Source organism: Eurytemora carolleeae, unplaced genomic scaffold (genome assembly GCF_000591075.1).
Source record: "Eurytemora carolleeae unplaced genomic scaffold, Eaff_2.0 scaffold280, whole genome shotgun sequence".
NCBI classification, from domain to species: Eukaryota; Metazoa; Arthropoda; class Copepoda; order Calanoida; family Temoridae; genus Eurytemora; species Eurytemora carolleeae.
In genome coordinates this window covers 216,625-234,965 of record NW_019396193.1, presented here as the reverse complement: position 1 = coordinate 234,965, position 18,341 = coordinate 216,625, and the positions used below count along the sequence as shown (strand labels likewise).

The 18,341-nt window shown below is 32.8% G+C and overlaps 2 protein-coding genes across 3 annotated transcripts in view; both read left to right on the top strand.

The window, feature by feature from the left end:
- The window catches only part of LOC111697784 (uncharacterized), a 6,219-nt gene extending 3,694 nt beyond the window's left edge, over positions 1 to 2,525 (top strand). The window contains exons 5-6 of one of the 2 annotated variants that reach the window (XM_023467907.1): positions 1,887 to 1,944; positions 2,316 to 2,525. In XM_023467907.1, the coding sequence (XP_023323675.1) occupies positions 1,887 to 1,944; positions 2,316 to 2,414 (157 nt within the window). In that variant the 3' untranslated portion in view covers positions 2,415 to 2,525. The other variant, XM_023467908.1, reaches the window with a different exon arrangement.
- Positions 2,526 to 4,754: 2,229 nt separating this feature from the next.
- On the top strand, positions 4,755 to 18,248 carry LOC111697783 (marginal zone B- and B1-cell-specific protein). Its single transcript, XM_023467906.1, has 10 exons — positions 4,755 to 4,830; positions 5,831 to 6,019; positions 6,517 to 6,647; positions 11,358 to 11,438; positions 11,761 to 11,844; positions 14,705 to 14,800; positions 15,124 to 15,186; positions 15,397 to 15,444; positions 16,715 to 16,754; positions 17,663 to 18,248. Exons 2-10 carry the CDS (start codon positions 5,840 to 5,842, stop codon positions 17,687 to 17,689), a joined length of 750 nt encoding a protein of 249 aa, XP_023323674.1. The 5' UTR covers positions 4,755 to 4,830; positions 5,831 to 5,839; the 3' UTR covers positions 17,690 to 18,248.
- Positions 18,249 to 18,341: the final 93 nt, after the last annotated feature.

Sequence of the window (18,341 nt, the reverse complement as noted above, 5' to 3'; positions counted from 1 at the left end):
CCCCCCCCTAGTTGCGCCTCTGTATACAACTAGAGAAGGATTGTGTGTATCTGACTTATACAACTAGAGAAGGATTGTGTGTATCTGACTACAGCTAGAGAAGTAAGGTTTAAGTGCATCTGAATAAAACTAGAGAAGAATTGTGTGCATTTGACTGTAACTAGAGAAGGGTTTTGTATATCTGACTACACCTAGAGAAGGATTGTGTGTATCTGAATACAACAAGAGAAAGGTTGTGTACATCTGACTGTAACCAGAGAATGGTTTAGTATATCTGACTGCAACTAGAAAAGGATTATGTGTATCTGACTGTAACTATAGAGAAGGGTTGTGTGTATCTGATCGTAACCAGAGAAGGGTTGTGTGTATCTGACCGTAACCAGAGAAGGGTTGTGTGTATCTGACTGTAGTAAATATCCTACTCCTAGAAATACATCTAGGTCAGTACCAATCCAGGTACAACTCAATCCCTCTCGTTAATACACGAGGCATAAGAACTATTCTGTTCAATACTCAATCTGTATCAATCACTCTCGTTAATTCACAAGGCATAAGAACTATTCCTTTAATGAATATCGTTAAACCTGCTGATTATGTCGAACATTGCTATTAAATTATGTACGTTTGTAAATAGCTATGTAAACCCCATATTGTGATTTATCTTAACTGCACTATAAATAACTACATAAAATGATTAGATTAATTACGCTATATATATTGAAGTAGAACTTGTGATTATACTCGATTAACTTTAACTTGTTACATAGAACCCCCAAATACATTCAGTTGGAATATTGCTCTGCTTTGTTAACAGTGTGAGAGTAATTGTTTCTTGGTTAGCGAACAAGAAGCGTCCTGAACCTGAGAATACGACTGAGCCATAACTAGATTGATATTGGCTATGATTTTCATGTGAACCTTGAGTTCCTGATTAAGTTATATCTTTAGGACATATACCTGAAAATACAGACTGAGCCGTATTCAGGAACCTTGAGTTTCTGATTGAGTTGTAGCTGTAGGACATGTACCTGAGAATACAGACTGAGTTGTATCCAGATTGATATTGATTATAGTATTTGTTTTAACCTTGAGTTCCTGATTGGGTTGTACCTGGATTGATACAGATCTGAAAACAGTTTTAGGAGTAGGGCATTCCATACAGTAAGAGAAGGATTGGAGTATCTGACTACAGTTAAAGAAGGATTGTTGTATCTGACTACAGTTAGAGAAGGATTGTTGTATCTGACTACAGTTAGAGAAGGATTGTTGTATCTGAATACAACTAGAGAAGGATTGTGTGTATCTGACTGTAACTAGAGAAGGATTGTGTCACGTGTGTATCCGACTACAATTAAAGGATGGTGTGTATCCGACTACAGCTGGAGAAGGATATCCCATCAATCCTGAACTGTCTGTGCAGCTTAGAAACTATCAGGGGCGTACATAGGGATTTGTCCGCGGGAAGAGGGATCAGCATTATTTTTTGTTGTTGAATCTCTTTGCTTAGGAACAATAGCCACGGATTTTAAAAAGAAGAGCTTTAAGCTCAGAATTTTTGAATTATTAGACAAAGTGAAAGATAAAATATTTACAGATTTAACAAAAGAACTTTTATTAATCAAGATTCAAGAAACATACTTAAACAAGCAAATTTACAGTTTTTAGATTTCAAGTTACTAGAAAGATTTCTGAGCACAAAAAACTCCGATTACGTTGTAATCCGCTTGTTTCTATAGTTTCAGTTTTCAAAAATTACTAGGCAAGATCCTGAAAAGAATTCCTTAATATGCGCACATTTTAGCCAGATAATTCAGCTTATAACAGTTACAGCGTTTGTTTGTTTTACTTTTACATTTTTCTGGAAGACGACATTGCCATTTTTCTAGAACGACAGCTGAACAGCTGGCCCAGACTGCAGACAACCTTATTGAATTGCAGAGTAGGGTAAATATACTTTTTATTAAAGCTTAAACAATTTTACAGCTTCGACCAACTTCCATATACCAAAACTGTATGTTTCATAAGGTTACTATTTTATAATGTGCCAAAGTTTTGCTCAGACATAACATATATATGTTATGTCCAATATATATTGGGAAAAACGAAAACTGATCGTTAACCATAGATAATTTACATTTTGCTTTGTATTATTTGTTATTATTTGTTATTATTTGTTAGTATTTGTAAAACTAAAAACTTCACTCAAAGTATAGCAAAAGTGAAAACTTATAAAAATAGAAATATGATTATGCATCTTAGATTCTTGCGGAGCCTATCTCTATCTATGGTTTGAACTGAATCCTATTTTAATTTAGTTACGTGAGAGCCTGAGTGGTTTAGCTGGGTTTCTCTCCGATCTAGGACAAGTTGCAAGAGATGCTGGGTCTCAACTCAACAAAATTAAAAATATTTAAACAATTTTTTAACTAGCCCTTAGTGTCACCCATAAGATTCTTGAAAAGCTTCCTTTTTTAAAAATTTCTATTATAAGAAATTGAGTGGAAACGATTATAATTTAAAAATGAAGTTTTTCATAAATTTTATTTTTGAACTCGAAAAGCAAATATTGAAATATAATTGTTTAAAAAAAATATTTTGTAGATTCACATAGTAAAAGGAATGAATAAAGAAATGCAAGTTTAAAAGATTTTTCGTTATGCATTTCTGAAATTTGAAATGAAAGATATTCAGAAAGAAAGATTTATAAGAATGCATTAAGAATTCTTTGTTCTAATATAAAAAGCATTTGAAAAACAGGGGTGCCGAACAGCTCCAAAATAAAAAGCACAATGATTACAATGAACGAAATTCTTCCTGTTTCCTTTATTTTTGGAAGCTGATGGTGTAAACATTTGATATTTCATGCTTTGACTATTAGAACTATAACAATCAGAACCAGAACTTCAGCCAATGGCAGTGCAGTATACTGGTCACGTGATTTCCATCTATATCACGTGACCAGTATACCGCACTCCCATTAGCTGACGTTCTGGTGACTTAATACGGACTATATGAAATAATTTTATCAATTATATCTATTTAAAAATGCAAAATAAAAATAAAAATCGAGATTCATCCTATCCCCCTTCCATTTTTCCTTTACAGTCCCTTTAAGAATGTATACAAATTTACTCTATGTAATCTATGTAAATATTTACATTAATAAAAAAAAATGTTCTTAGTCAAATAAGCAATTAACCCAGCCTGGTAGTGTAGTTTACTAGTGGTTCAGTAAACTGGAGAAGGAGACTAGGTCTGAATATTAAGTATCTTCTCACAATATATTAAACATTGAAAATATTCTACTTTTCTTATTAAAACACTCAATCATTTGGGCGCTCCTAAATCTTCCTTTCAGCTCATATTATCACAGTTCCTTGTTCCATATTCCCCTAGTTCCTTGTTCCATATTATCACAGCTCCTTGTTCCATATTCTTCTAGTTCCATATTCTCCTAGTTCCTTGTTCCACAATCTTCTAGTTCCTCGTTTCTAGTTCCTTTTTCCATATTTTCCCAGTTCCTTGTTCCACATTCTTCTAGTTCCTTATTCCAAATTATTCTAGTTCCTTGTTCCATATTCCCCTAGTTCCTTGTTCCATATTATCACAGTTCCTTGTTCCATATTCTTCTAGTTTCTTGTTCCATATTCTTCTAGTTCCTTGTTCCATATTCTATCTAGTTCCTTGTTCCATATTCTTCTAGTTCCTTGTTCCATATTCTTCTAGTTCCTTGTTCCATATTCCATTATCTATCAATGAATATAAATAGATATTATTTATATATTGAAGATATTCTATAGATTAATAGATACCTGTCCACTGACCAGTACAACAACACTGTAGGTCTTGAATAATGAATGAGTTAATGAATATATCCACTAAGGTTCGGACACGTTTACTACTGTATGCTTTCTGCAACCCGGAGCAGTAAACCAGGGACTAACAGTCTATATCTTGGAATATTCAATTCCACAACTCGCTGGAGTAAATAAACAACAATTTTATAGTTCTGGTATTTTCTCCAATTTTATTAGATTTCGAAAAATTAAAAATGTGCAAATGATAAAAAAACGTTTAAAATTTGCCGACAGCCATGAAACCATTTTTAAATAAAGCAGTATTTTTGTTTAGGGAAGAGATAAATAAAATTTTAAACTACTATAAAGGGAAGTTAATTTTTCCCGTAAAAATTCATAAACTATACAAGGTATGAATTTCTCAAACATTAATTTTTGGATTTAAGAAATGATTATTTTTCGGCTCAGTAACATTTTGCCTAGTCACATTTGGCCAGAAAATTCTAAAGGAATTGAGTATTTACCACAATCTCCAATCCCATTATCTTTGCAACCAAATGTCAAAGACCTTCGATATTTCAAACTGTAAGATTGGATTTTCTAATTTTGAAATATTAAAGGTTTATACCGTATGCTTGAAATATTAAAGGTTTATACCGTATGCTTGAAATATTAAAGGTTTATACCGTATGCTTGAAATATTAAAGGTTTATACCGTATGCTTGAAATATTAAAGGTTTATTCCGTATGCTTGCAAAGACAAAGGATTAGAAATTTTTTAGTTTGTGGTAAAGACTCAATTCCTTTTATGCTACTTAGTTTAATATTTTAGTACACTATTCAAAATTTGGTTTTTGCCAATTGAACCAAGACCAAGATACACAACAATCAAACAGTATTTGTCAATTATTTCTTTTAAATTTAAGCTAGAAATTTGTTAGTTTCAATTTTAAAATGTACTTGTCTAGGGCTACAAAGGTAAAACCAAACTGTTGTCTACTAGTGTTGCCAAAGTCATAATTTTACTTGAAAGGTAAAACACACTTCAAAAATACACAAATTAAAAGTTTATTAAACTTCTCAATTTTGTTAGGAGCCTGAAAACTCAAAAAAAGAATTTAAAAGTAAAAAAACGAATAAAAACTATGTTCACAATGAATACCACTGGGAGTAGCATCATGGTAAATTAGATAAAAATATGCTTGGAATCTTGTCGACGCAGACAGGATGTAATTTGTTATATTTATTTTTACGTGGTATAAACACTGGGTGAATGAATCCCTTCTTGAATACTCCTTGAAATAAAAATCCCGTATTGAATCCTCCTTGAAAGAAAAATCCCGTATTGAATCCTCCTTGAAAGAAAAATCCCGTAATGAATCCTCCTTGAAAGAAAAATCCCGTATTGAATCCTCCTTGAAAGAATTGATAAACGGTTTGGTTAATAATCGATTCATCAAAAATTTCTTGAAAGTTAATTCAGGTTGAGTAAAAACATTGACATTTTCCATCAATTTTCACTTTTTCCTAGATTTTCCGACTTACAGTCTACAGAATATAGATTAGGAAGACAGATAGATTCATGAAGAATAAAAAATAAAAAAGATCAAAAGATGCTCAAAATCGTTATTGTGACCTCAACAAGTAATTTGATATTACTGCAAGAGTANATAAAATTGGATATAAAGACTTGAAAACTATAAGGTTAGATACTGAAAAAAATAGTGAGGCTTGTAAAAAATGAAGAGAATACTTAAAAAATTTAAAAACTCATAAGTCTTTATTTTGGTTTTTAGTTGTGTGATTTAAGAATTTTCCAGCACCTAAAATAATCAGACGTCTGGCCAAAATGACCCTTCGTTAAATGTCTATCCTTCCCTTTCCCTTCCCTCAACTTGGATTCATTTACTTTATTTCTGAGATGAAACAAAAACTGATTTCCGCTTAATATAGAATTTGGATATTGAGCCGATTCTGTTTTCATTAGAAAGGGAGACGGAGATAATATTTGCAAATATTTTAATATTTCGCAGAAAAGGAAAATGAAGACGGGACCATGCCGTGTCGTTATTTTTCTCTTCCTCGCACGATGCCAGGGGAGCAATAACGATATCAAATCTACGCTTCTGGGTCGGAAAAATGTTGAAGCTGGGACGGAATTTGATCATTTAAAGACGGAGGTGGAAAGAGAGAAAATCTACGGAGTACCGGAGAATGTTGAGGTAAAAAACTTAAACAAAGTGTAGTGTTCAATATTCAAGAGTGTACTGTTGTAACCAGAAAACTGTGGAATAATTGTTGTCTTACTTCTTCTTTTAAATATAAAATTTTTGCTGCATTGCAAAACCTTAGTCTCCGACATGCCGATGTCAAACATCAAAATTCCACATCTTAGCCATTGGAATAATAAGTCGGTTTAAAGTTTGCTGGGTGAGGATTGTGTAATTGTTACAACTGCAAATATTTCTCCAAATGTTCAGGGCAAAGAAGATGTTTAAACTCTTCCTCAGAGCTAGTTTTGTCAATTCTGGAGTGATAGATAGCATCCTTGCAATAAAAATATTAGATGGCGATAAAATGATAACAAAAATATAGAAAGTGACTGATAAAATCAATTATCATTGTGAAATAAAAATTCACTATATATGGACACAAACTAATGTACTTACCATGTACCATGTACTTACCCAAAGATCATTATTTTCTTAATATTTGCTAGAGTGTAAAGTTCCAAACTCCGGTACTATCTGATGAAGAGGAGAGGTCCCCCCACCTACCAACCTACCTCCACTGTGATGCATGTCTAGGAGTAGCGCATCAAATCGCGCTTAGTTTAGCTTACGCGCACAGGAATCTTTTCAATACTTTTAAAAATAACGTTTAGAGTGGAAAAATCCAATCTTTTTACCGATGGTTCAGTTTCTTCTAAATCGATTTAATGAGTTCATGGTTACCCATACAGGATAAGACTTCAGAGACGACGGTACGGAATTAATTTAGGCTTTTTTCTTATATTCATTGTCCCTTTTAGTTGTACTATACAGTATATACGAACTAGTATTTTTATTTCCAAATCCAAATCATTGAGTAAACTTTAACTTCCAAAAATCTTTTTAACAGCATATTATAATCGGCATGCATTATTAGATCGGCATGCATTATTAGATCGGCATACTTTAGGAATTTCAGGTCGTAATTAAAGTCTCATCATTTTGTGGGTAACCCTGTAACATATTTCGAATAAAGATCAAATTGATCTGCAGATTAACAAAAGATCGAGATCAAGAGCATAGATCTCGATATCCATAACACAAGAGTTCCCAGCTCTGAAATAATATTTTTATATATTCTTTCTCTTCAGTTCAAATATAGAGAACACTGAAGCCAGGTTTAATCTTTAGATTGCCCATAGATCCATAGATATAGACATAGATTAGATACATCACAGATTCCATAGATCCATAGAAGATCTAGACATAGATTAGACACATTACAGATTCCATAGATCCATAGAAGATCTAGACATAGATTAGATACATTAGAGATTCCATAGATCCATAGAAAATCTAGACATAGAGTAGATACATTACAGATTCCATAGATCCATAGAAGATCTAGACGTAGATTAGATACATTACAGATTCCAAAGATCCATAGAAGATCTAGACATAAATTAGATACATTACAGATTCCATAGATCCATAGAAGATCTAGACATAGAGTAGATACATTAAAGATTCCATAGATCCATAGACTTAAATATAGATGTAGATCCATAGATATATCTAGACAAAGAGTAAGTGTACATTGCAGATTAAGCAGTATATATTGTCCATAAATACAGAGATATATATATAAACATAGAGTAGGTATATTACAGATTAAGCAGTATATGTTGTCCATAGATCCATAGATATATCTAAACAAAGAGTAGGTTTATTACAAATTAAGCAGCATATATTGTATATAGATCCATATATACATATAAACATAGAGTAGGTATATTACAGCTTAAGCAGTAAATAATGCCCGAAGATGCGTAGATAGATCTATACATAGAGTATGTAAATTACAGATTAGCAGTATACATTGTCCATAGATAGATCTAGACATAGAGTAGATATATTGCAGATTAAGCAGTGTATATTATCCAAACATATATTTTGATCTAGACATAGAGTATGTATATTACAGATTACGCAGTACATATTGTCCATAGATCCATAGACAGACCTAGTCATAGAGTAGTTATATTACTGATTAAGCAGAATATATTGTCCATAGATCAATTGAAAGACCTAGACATAGAGTATGTATATTACAGATTAAGCAGTGTAGATATATTACAGATAAAACAAAATATATTGTCCATCTTTAATATTATTAGTCCATTGAACTGGATACATCATAAATACTATTAGTCCATGGATCAGGGTATATCTTTAATATGATTAGTCCATGGATCAGGGTATATCTTTAATATGATTAGTCCATGGATCAGGGTCTATATCTTAAATAATATTAGTCCATGGATCAGGGTATATCTCTTTATATGATTAATCCATGGATCAGGGTATATCTTAAATAATATTAGTCCATGGGTCAGGGAATATATCTTTAATATAATAAGTCCATGGATCAGGGTCTATATCTTAAATAATATTAGTCCATGGATCAGGGTATATCTTTAATATGATTAGTCCATGGATCAGGGATCTTAAATAATATTAGCCCATGGATCAGGGAATATATATTTAATATAATAAGTCCATGGATCAGGGTATATATCTTAAATACTATTAGTCCATGGATCAGGGTATATCTTTAATATTATAAGTCCATGGATCAGGGTATATCTTAAATATGATTAGTCCATGGATCAGGATACAGCTTTAATTGATTAGTCCATTGATCAGGATACATCTTTTACAAGATTAGTCCATGGATCAGGCTACATCTTTATTATGATTAGTCTATGGATCTAGGATCCGTTTAAAAGGAAGAAGAACCAATACCAAGTTAACTGATGGTCAAACTTTACATTATTGATGCCCGGGCAACCGTTGGGAGCTTCACTGGAGGGGGGGGGGCGGGGGGCAATTAAGGGGTGAAAACAAAGGGGGCAAACCTTGACCTATTAAGCCCGGTGGAGGGGTACAACGATGAATTCCAAGTATGGAGAAGGAATAAATTAAATTTTCCCGGGAAAAGCATCAATAGTTTAATATTAAGGAGATTTTTAAGGAGGTTTTATTATTAAGGAGATTTTGAAGAAGGTTTTATTATTATGGAGATTTAAGTTGAAACTAGTATTTAAACCTAACCTTGAAAACTACAACTTTTTCACAAAATTTTTCATAGTAAATTCATAAAAGTAGAATAATAACAAAACAAAAAAACAATTTCTCATCATTTTCGAAAAATTCCAAACTACTTTTTATGTTGCAACAAGAAAATTAAGATTTATTTCAAATAAAAATTTGGAGAAATTCTGTATTTAAAGAACTCCTGATTAGAATGGGATTAGACCCAAATTCAAAAGTCATGAACAATCCCTTCCTAATTTAGTTTAAAATGGTTGTCCGTGTTTGGCTGTGGTGGTATAGTACATAACCAGTATTATTTCCCTACCGAGAACTCTTATTATCGTATAATGGTATTTTATTGAACAATTTTCATTACACTCAGGGGATTCTAAACCTACAAAATATTTCTGCCAAATTCAACATTTTTTACATTTATTAATTATCATGCATATCTTTTGATTCAATAAAAAATTTCTGGATATTCCAACCCATCCTTCAATCCTATATTCTAACCCGTCGTTCAATCCTGGATATTCCAATCCATCTTTCAATCCCGGATATTCCAACCCATCCTGTAATCCTGGATATTCCAACCCATCCTGTCATCCTGGATATTCCAACCCATCCTTTAATCCTGGATATTCCAACTCATCCTTTAATCCTGGATATTCCAACCCATCCTTTAATCCTGGATATTTCAACCCATTCTTTAATCCTGGATATTCCAACCCATCTTTTAATCCTGGATATTCCAACCCATCCTTCAATCCTATATTCTAACCCGTCATTCAATCCTGGATATTCCAACCCATCCTTTAATCCTGGATATTCCAACCCATCCTTTAATCCTGGATATTCTAACCCATTCTTTAATCCTGGATATTCCAACCCATCCTCCAATCCTGGATATTCCAACCCATCCTTTAATCCTGGATATTCCAACCCATTCTTTAATCCTGGATATTCCAACCCATCCTTTAATCCTGGATATTCCAACCCATTCTTTAATCCTGGATATTCCAACCCATCCTTTAATCCTGGATATTCTAACCTATCCTTTAATCCTGGATATTCCAACTCATCCTGTAATCCTATGTATTCCAACCCATTCTTTAATCCTGGATATTCCAACCCATCCTTTAATCCTGGATATTTCAACCCATTCCTCAATTCTGGAAATTACAACCCATTCTTTAATCCTGGATATTCCAACCCATCCTTCAATTCTGGATACTCCAACCCATCTTTTAACCCTGGATATTCTATTCCGTCCGTGAAGTCCATATTTACGATTAGCTAATATTGAAAATTCCGCTTGAAAGTCAGGTTTGATATTATCGGCCCACACCCTCCTCAATGGATAATATTTATTTTAAATAAGTTTCTGCGAGAATCTGAAATTGAATATTCACGGGTTTAAACATAGATAAAGTACAAGAACAAACGGATAAACTTAGGTTTCTTGTCAAATTTGAAACGTATGAAACGTTCTATATCTTTATATTTAACTGTTCTTGTAGAATAGTTTCAACAATTCTCCATCCTTTCCCCGTCGATCCCGTCCTTACTGTACAGTACTGTTCCGTTATGTCTCTACTGTACCGTTCTGTATATACTGTGCCGTTCTTATTCTACTGTACAGTTTCATCTGTACTGTACTGTACTGTAATGTGTCGGTCTACCTGTAAGGCTACGTCTGTAATGAAGAAGTCTATAGATTTAAGGTTTGCTTTGATCAAAACCCAGGATATATTACAATGGTTGAAGTCTCATTGAACCAGGTTTAAACCAGGTTTAATTTATTAATTAATTATTACTCTGGGTAGGATCAAACACTGGTCTGGTCAGAACACACAAGGAGTCTTATTCAATTGTTCTTTGTAAGTGGAAACCTCGGAAAATGGGGGGGGGGGATATTTTCTTCTTGCAAAGATGGCAATTAATGATTAAAATTGGTAACCTTCAAAGCTTTGTCTGGTCAGGTATGAATTAGATCTCAATGTTTATAAATTTAAAAACGGATTATTTTCCATTGTGGTTTCTCTATTAAACAACATATAGGAAATATTAGAATTTTAAACTTTTGAGCCAAGAAAAACGACAATATCCTCCACATAATTAATCAGACAATAGTCTCATGGGAACCAATTTAAAATTTTAATCGGGTATTGTCATCTTTGCCTGATGACCACTTGAAAAAACGCTTACAACGCCAGATTAAAAAAAACGTTTATATAAAATTATTGAATTGAAGGCATATTCCTATTGAACGTGATATACCAGAGTGGGAGGTACAGGAGGCAATAGAGACTACATGTCAATATGAGAATTTTGTGTAAGTTAAAAAAATATTGTATCTTTAAAAGGAGTTATAAAGAAATTGAGTCTTTGCCACAAGCCCTTATTTTCTAAATCCTAAATATTTGCAACCCGATGTTTTAGATCTTTGATACTTCAAACTAAGAATTATGTTAGATCAAATAATCTAATTTTGAAACTCAAAAATGTACACCATCAGATTGCAAAGACATAAGGATTGGAGAGTTTAAGTTTATGGCAAAGATTCGATTTCTTCGTAATATCATGGACCCTATTCTCTATAAAAATTAGAAAAACTACTAAAAAATTAGGGTGAGGCTTACTAAAATTTTTTTTAGAACGTATGGACTGACCGAGGACTCCACAGGGAAGCATAGAATACGAGGTCCAGGGGTAGAGGGGAACCAGGACTCAGATGGAAGGTATTAACTGGAGTGTGGCCATTTTTTATTTTAAAATTCAAAATGGTATTTTCTATGATTTTGCTGTTTTACGTTCTTACTCTGCAAAAACATGTTAAAACCAAAATCATTTAGAGAAAACGGTAGAACGAGAGTTTCCGGGAAAATGAAAGGGTGAACCCTGAAATAAATTTTAATTGATTGGTATATATTTTTTCATACGTTTTGTGTAGAGAAAAATAACATTATAAGCGGAGAAGCGGAAATATTTCATCAGATATACATTCAAAACTTATATCATTAAATCATTTTTAACTTAATCCTTTAACTTTTGCAATAAAATAGTTCGAACTTTATAAGAAAAAAAAGATTGGTAAGAATTAATTACGAAATAAGTCTAGGTTCACTCTTCCTCTAACCAATCAATCTTATATTTTTCGCTTGGTCTTCTACAATATACATCTTTAGTTGCAGTTAACATTTTTAATATTGTAAAAAGGGACCAACTCAAGCAACTAATGCATATCGCAGATTCTTGTGAAGTCTCTTAGAAGTAAAAAAACGATTTACGTGGAACCTAAAACCGATGCACGCTAGTCCAAGTAGAACGGATACACGCTAGTCCAAGTAGAACAGATACACGTTAGTCCAAGAAGAACGGATACACGCACGCTTGTCCAAAAAGATAGGATACACGCTAGTCCAAGAAGAACAGATGCATGCTTGTCCAAGTAGAGCAGATGCAAGCTTGTCCAAGTAGAACGGATACACACTAGTCCATGTAGAACGGATGCACGCTAGTCCAAGTAGAACGGATACACACTAGTCCATGTAGAACGGATACACACTAGTCCAAGTAGAACGGATACACACTAGTCCAAGTAGAACGGATACACTTGTCCAAGAACAACGGATGCACGCTAGTCCAAGTAGAACGGATACACCTTGTCCAAGAAGAACGGATGCACGCCAGTCTAAGTAGAACGGATACACTCTAGTCCAAGTAGAACACATGCACGCTAGTCCAAGATGAACGGATACACCTTGTCCAAGAAGAACGGATACACGCTAGTCCAAATAGAACGGATACACGCTAGTCGAAGTAGAACAGATGCACGCTAGTCCAAGTAGAACGAATACACCTTGTCCAAGAAGAACGGATACACCTCGTCCAAGAAGAAAGAATACACCTTGTCCAAGAAGAACGAATACACCTTGTCCAAGAAGAACGGATGCACAGTAGTCCAAGAAGAACGGATGCACAGTAGTCCAAGAAGAACGGATACACCTTGTCCAAGAAGAACGGATGGAATATATCAAACAAGCCCGGCCAAGCAAATTAATATCACTGAAGGGGGATGGTTCATTGGTTTGTGGTTTTATACTACATCTTGATCTAGTTACCTAAACATCAATCCTTTAATTTAAATAAACCGGAGTGTTCAGTGCAGTGGGATACTTGCCCAAAACCAAAAGATAATTTCAAAAGTCGTGCAAAAACGATTTTTTTAACAATGTCCATTATCCATATCTTCCAAAACATTGTCCATTATCCATATCTTCCAAAACATTGTCCATAATCCATATCTTCCAGAACAGTGTCCGTTATCCATATCTTCCAAAACAGTTTCCATTGTCCAACTTCTAAAACAGTGTCCATTATCCATATCTTCCAAAACAGTGTTCATTATACATATCTTCCAAAACAGTGTCCATTATCCATATCTTCCAAAACAGTGTCCATTATCCATATCTTCCAAAACAGTGTCCATTATCCATATCTTCCAAAACAGTGTCCACTATCCTTATCTTCCAAAACAGTGTCCATTATCCATATCTTCTAAAACAGTGTCCATTATCCATATCTTCTAAAACAGTGTCCATTATCCTTATCTTCCAAAAAAATCCAATTTGTACTTTTATTTCAAGAAGTTTCCCTATTTCTCCAATTTTGTAAAGAAGCAAGTATATTTACAATATACATTTATTGCATGATATCTGGCAGTGCAATTCCAATAATTCTTCCTAGTTCTAATATCAGGCAAATAATAATCATTGTGTAACTGGAATAGATTTGGACACTTGTTCTCAGAAATTATCAGTTTTGCGAAAATAATTTTTTTTAATTCAGAAAAAAGTTAAATTTGAAATTTTAATATGTTGACGAATTGGATAAAAAAATTTCGTCCCCAGGACATGATCGGGTTGTTACGATCAAATCTCGGAATTTTTGTATTGCGAAAGTTTGGTGTTGTCTGGGTTTATATCGACAATTTTTTTTAGTGTAACTCAGATGGTTGAAAATTTTTCTAAATAAAATAACTTAAAGCTGAAAATGGTCCAAATTATGCATTACATGTTCAAAAATGATTTAGACGAAAATTTTTAAAAATTTTAAAATATAATATGTTAAAATTGTTGAAAATTATCATAAATTAGTGATTAAAAGTATATAAATGTTGTGTGGACTGAGGTATGATTTAAGCTGACTAGATCAAAATCAAATAACTGTATGACAAAATTATTGTATAAGACTCTATACGTATTTTACAGACTGGCATGTTCGATTCACAACTATTACTATACAGCTTTCGCTGATCCAAGGATTGATTATTTTCAACCGTGGTTTCTCTAAAAAGAGACAGACACATTTCAGTAAATTTAGAACATTTTACCAACTTGAACGACACTAGATACAGCTCCACATTATAAATCAGATAAAAGTTTAAAGAGAACCGTTCCCTGTGATCTTGCCAGCCAATACATTTGCTGAATAAAACGTGCCATGGGTCGGCTTTACACTTGGTAGTCGAGACTGGACAGTACGAGTGAATTGTTGTACTGGCTAGGATCATGAAATAACGTCTCCAATCTGTTTAAGAATAAGTCAGATGGGAGGTAAGTGGCCAGGTCGTCTAGTGGGGATGTGCCTGCAGATAACTGGAATATTCATGGATTCGGAAATGGAAATCTACAGGTTTCAACATTTTTCCATTTAAATTCAATTAATTTTCTTTATATCAGAATATAGTCAAGGGGGAATCATTGAAGCATTAAAATTATGAAAAGAAACTCAACACTCGTCTAAAACTTCAGAATTCTAATTTTCTCATCTCTATATTTTAGCAAACTAACGTAAATATTTTTGATATTTCAACCTATGTATTAATTCAGCTATGACTGAACAGTCCATGTTCGAAATAACAAGGGTTTACACTATCAGGTTGCAAAGTTATGTGTAGTGATCAGGACATTGGAGTTTGTGATGAGTGTTCACGAGGATTTTATATTTTTGTTTAGAGCCTTCAAAATGTCTGACTCCAAATATCTTGGTGATCTTCTATGCCGGAATTCAAAGATCAGGTGAGGATCAGTATCTGTTAGAAAATATTTAGTAAAAAGATTTTTCCTCAGAAAATTAAATTATTCCCAAATTCTAAACCTTGGATTTTCTCGATTCTCATAAGAATCTTGACAAACAAAACAAATTTAAAAGATTTTCGCATTTAAAAAAAAATCTATATTANTATACCAAAACTAACGCAGAAAACATATATGCAATATATTTTTCAGTGGCCTGGATGCTTGTATGAAATCAAGTGAACAAGGAAAAATTGACAGGTGCCCAGTTATTTCAAAATTCTTCTGTGGATTTAAAAAGTAGATTTCCCTTACGGTTGTTAGTTTGCGCATAAGGAAGGAGTTGATTTAGACAACCCTGTCCATTCTGAAAAAAACCTGGTTGAAAATTTTAAAGATGCCTTAAGGTTTTTGAACAATATATCCCGATCAACACTGCTATGGTCGGCAGCTCCCGGCTCTTCATGGCTCACACCTGGCTCATCAAAATCCAAAACCCAAATTCATAGCTTATTATTTCTAGTACGTTCCTAAAATGATATTCCCAGGTTTCACGTGTCTCATACTTCATATGCAATATATAAACTGAGAAAAAACAAAATTCAAAATATTGAAAAACAAAAAAACAGAAAAACTAAACAACAACAAAAAAATAAATAGAACAATTTAGTAAAAATTAAATTATAAATGAGCCATTGCTTTGCCATGAAACAACTGAAAACACAATATTTATCAAATTGTCGATTGTTTACAAATGGGTAAAAAATGCATCATGACTGGTTGAAACAGATCCACTTATACAAATTGCATTAGTTTGTTATCAAAAGTCCTTTGTTAAAAGGGGAACTGAACTCTACATGCATGAGTCCAGTGCCCCTTAGCACTGAACCAACGCAGAAATTCCTTTTATTGTACTTTTTGAATTTTTAACTAAGACTTTATGTCCGGTCATTTTCTTGAACCTAGAATTCGAGTTAGAATCTCTTTTATTAGTAATCAGAACAGCATGCCCTGAAAAGCCACCAGTTTAATTGGACCTGAAAGTATTGTGTGCACTGGTGGTATGGATTCTATCGGATGAATGATACCGGACTTATGTATCCCAATAGGAACAGAATGTACAGCACTGTAAAACTCTGTCCTAGTATGAAATATTAACTATATTAAAATTTTACTTCGAAATATATTTTCTAACCGCACTAAAAATACTTATTGTAATTAATTCCCTTTCAGGGATTTAAAGGATTTTTTTCGGAGCTTCACTCTACATGTATTACGAAATAAAAATATTTGATTAATTAAATTCAATAAAAATCGCTTTTTTGGCAGCAAAGGTTGAAATACTGTCAAAAAAAAAATTAAATTTTTATTTTAGAGTGTAGTTTCATCCTGAAAATGGAAACCCTGCACGAAAATTTTGAGTTAATGTATTAACAATTTTCTATGAGGGCTGGAAATGACAGCAATTATTTACTAATATTAGAAGCAAGAATTGAATTTCATTTATCTAAATATAATTATCTATTTTTAGAACGGAAATAGAAGCTATGCTTAAAACTTTTGAATCTAAGGTAAAGTAAAGCTAAAAAGTATCAACTTTTATCACGTTTTCTTCAATGATAACTATTCTAATGATCATCAGCATTGCAAGGACTTTTATTATACAATCAGCTATTTTAATAACAAGTACATTTCACATAGGACTGATGTGCAAACTCTTGTATTGTGGATATCGAGATCAATGCTTGAGCTCATCATTTTGTTAATCTGCAGATTGATTTAATTTTTATTTGATATCCATTGAAGTGTCAAAAATTCAACTACAGGGTGTCCCACGAAAAATGACAGTAGCAAGACGCCTTGAAAGTGGTCTTTGAATTTGAATTTATTTGTAACACTTAGTCTTCAGTCTATTTTTACATGTATGTAACAAAATTCTCTAGTCCTTGTATTTCCAAAATGTGGTCTGCCTTCTTTGTGCTATCAATATTACCGGAGAAATTAAGAATTTCGGTCAGATTTAAATTTTGCTAAATAAAACCAAAATTGTTGAAATCTAAGCAAAATTCTTCATATCTCAGGTGATATTGAACGCACAAAGCAGACCACATTTTGGAAATGCCAAGACTAGGGCTGTTTATAGTGATTATTAATTCTAGAATTTTAATCCTAAAATTAGGTTCAGGAATAAATTTCGGAGATCAAAGACGACATTAAATTCCTCTTGCTACTGTCATGTTATGTGGGACAACCTGTATAATCAGTGTCGTTTGCCAAAACCGAACAGCCAATCAACATTCAGATAATTCTGCGCCCAATCAATTAGAGAAACTCTGTTTGGAAGAAACCCTGCATGCAATGATATACAAATAAGGATAAAGAAAAAATCACAACTGATACCTAAATTTAGAGTAAACAACACAAGAGATTCCACTTCTGTACATTTCATAATGCTCATTGCTCAATGTTTACTATTTAGGGAATTTATCATGATGGAGAACTTTGAAGACCCTAGAGAAATTCAAAATTATATGGACGGAGAAATTTGATAAACCGGCCCGCAGAATTTATCATGACTGAGAACTAGCACCGGATAAGATATGAATATTTATAATTTTTCAATTGTGGTTTCTCTACAACAAAAGTGACTGCAGTTGTCTATATTTTCTATCTAAAAAGTGATAATTTTTCCATTTGCGGTTTTTTAGTTATTAGCGGATATCTAATCTACTCGATCTACAGAAACCGTAGAGAAACTCGTTAGAATTAAATTTTTTTTTTAAAAACAGAAACCCACTAAATCTAGTTTCCTCTATGTTTCTGAGATGAAAGTTTTAATTTTTCTTTTTAAAAAGAGCTTTTCCCAAAAAAAGTAAAAAATGTTTCACCCTTCTAATTAAACAATTTTTTCAATAAATGTGCATGTCGGTGATCAAAGCTTTGCAAAAGAATTTCTTTTTAAATCTTAAAATTAAGTGAATTTCTTCATTTAATGAATTCAACAATATTTACTATCAACCTAGATCTTTCTTTGTGTACATATTTAGGTTTGAAAATATATATTTATTTAGAATAAACATTAATTTTTAAGTCTATTATGTGAAATGCGCGAAATTTAACATGGGCTGTACGCATGAAATAAGTTTAAATAATAACAT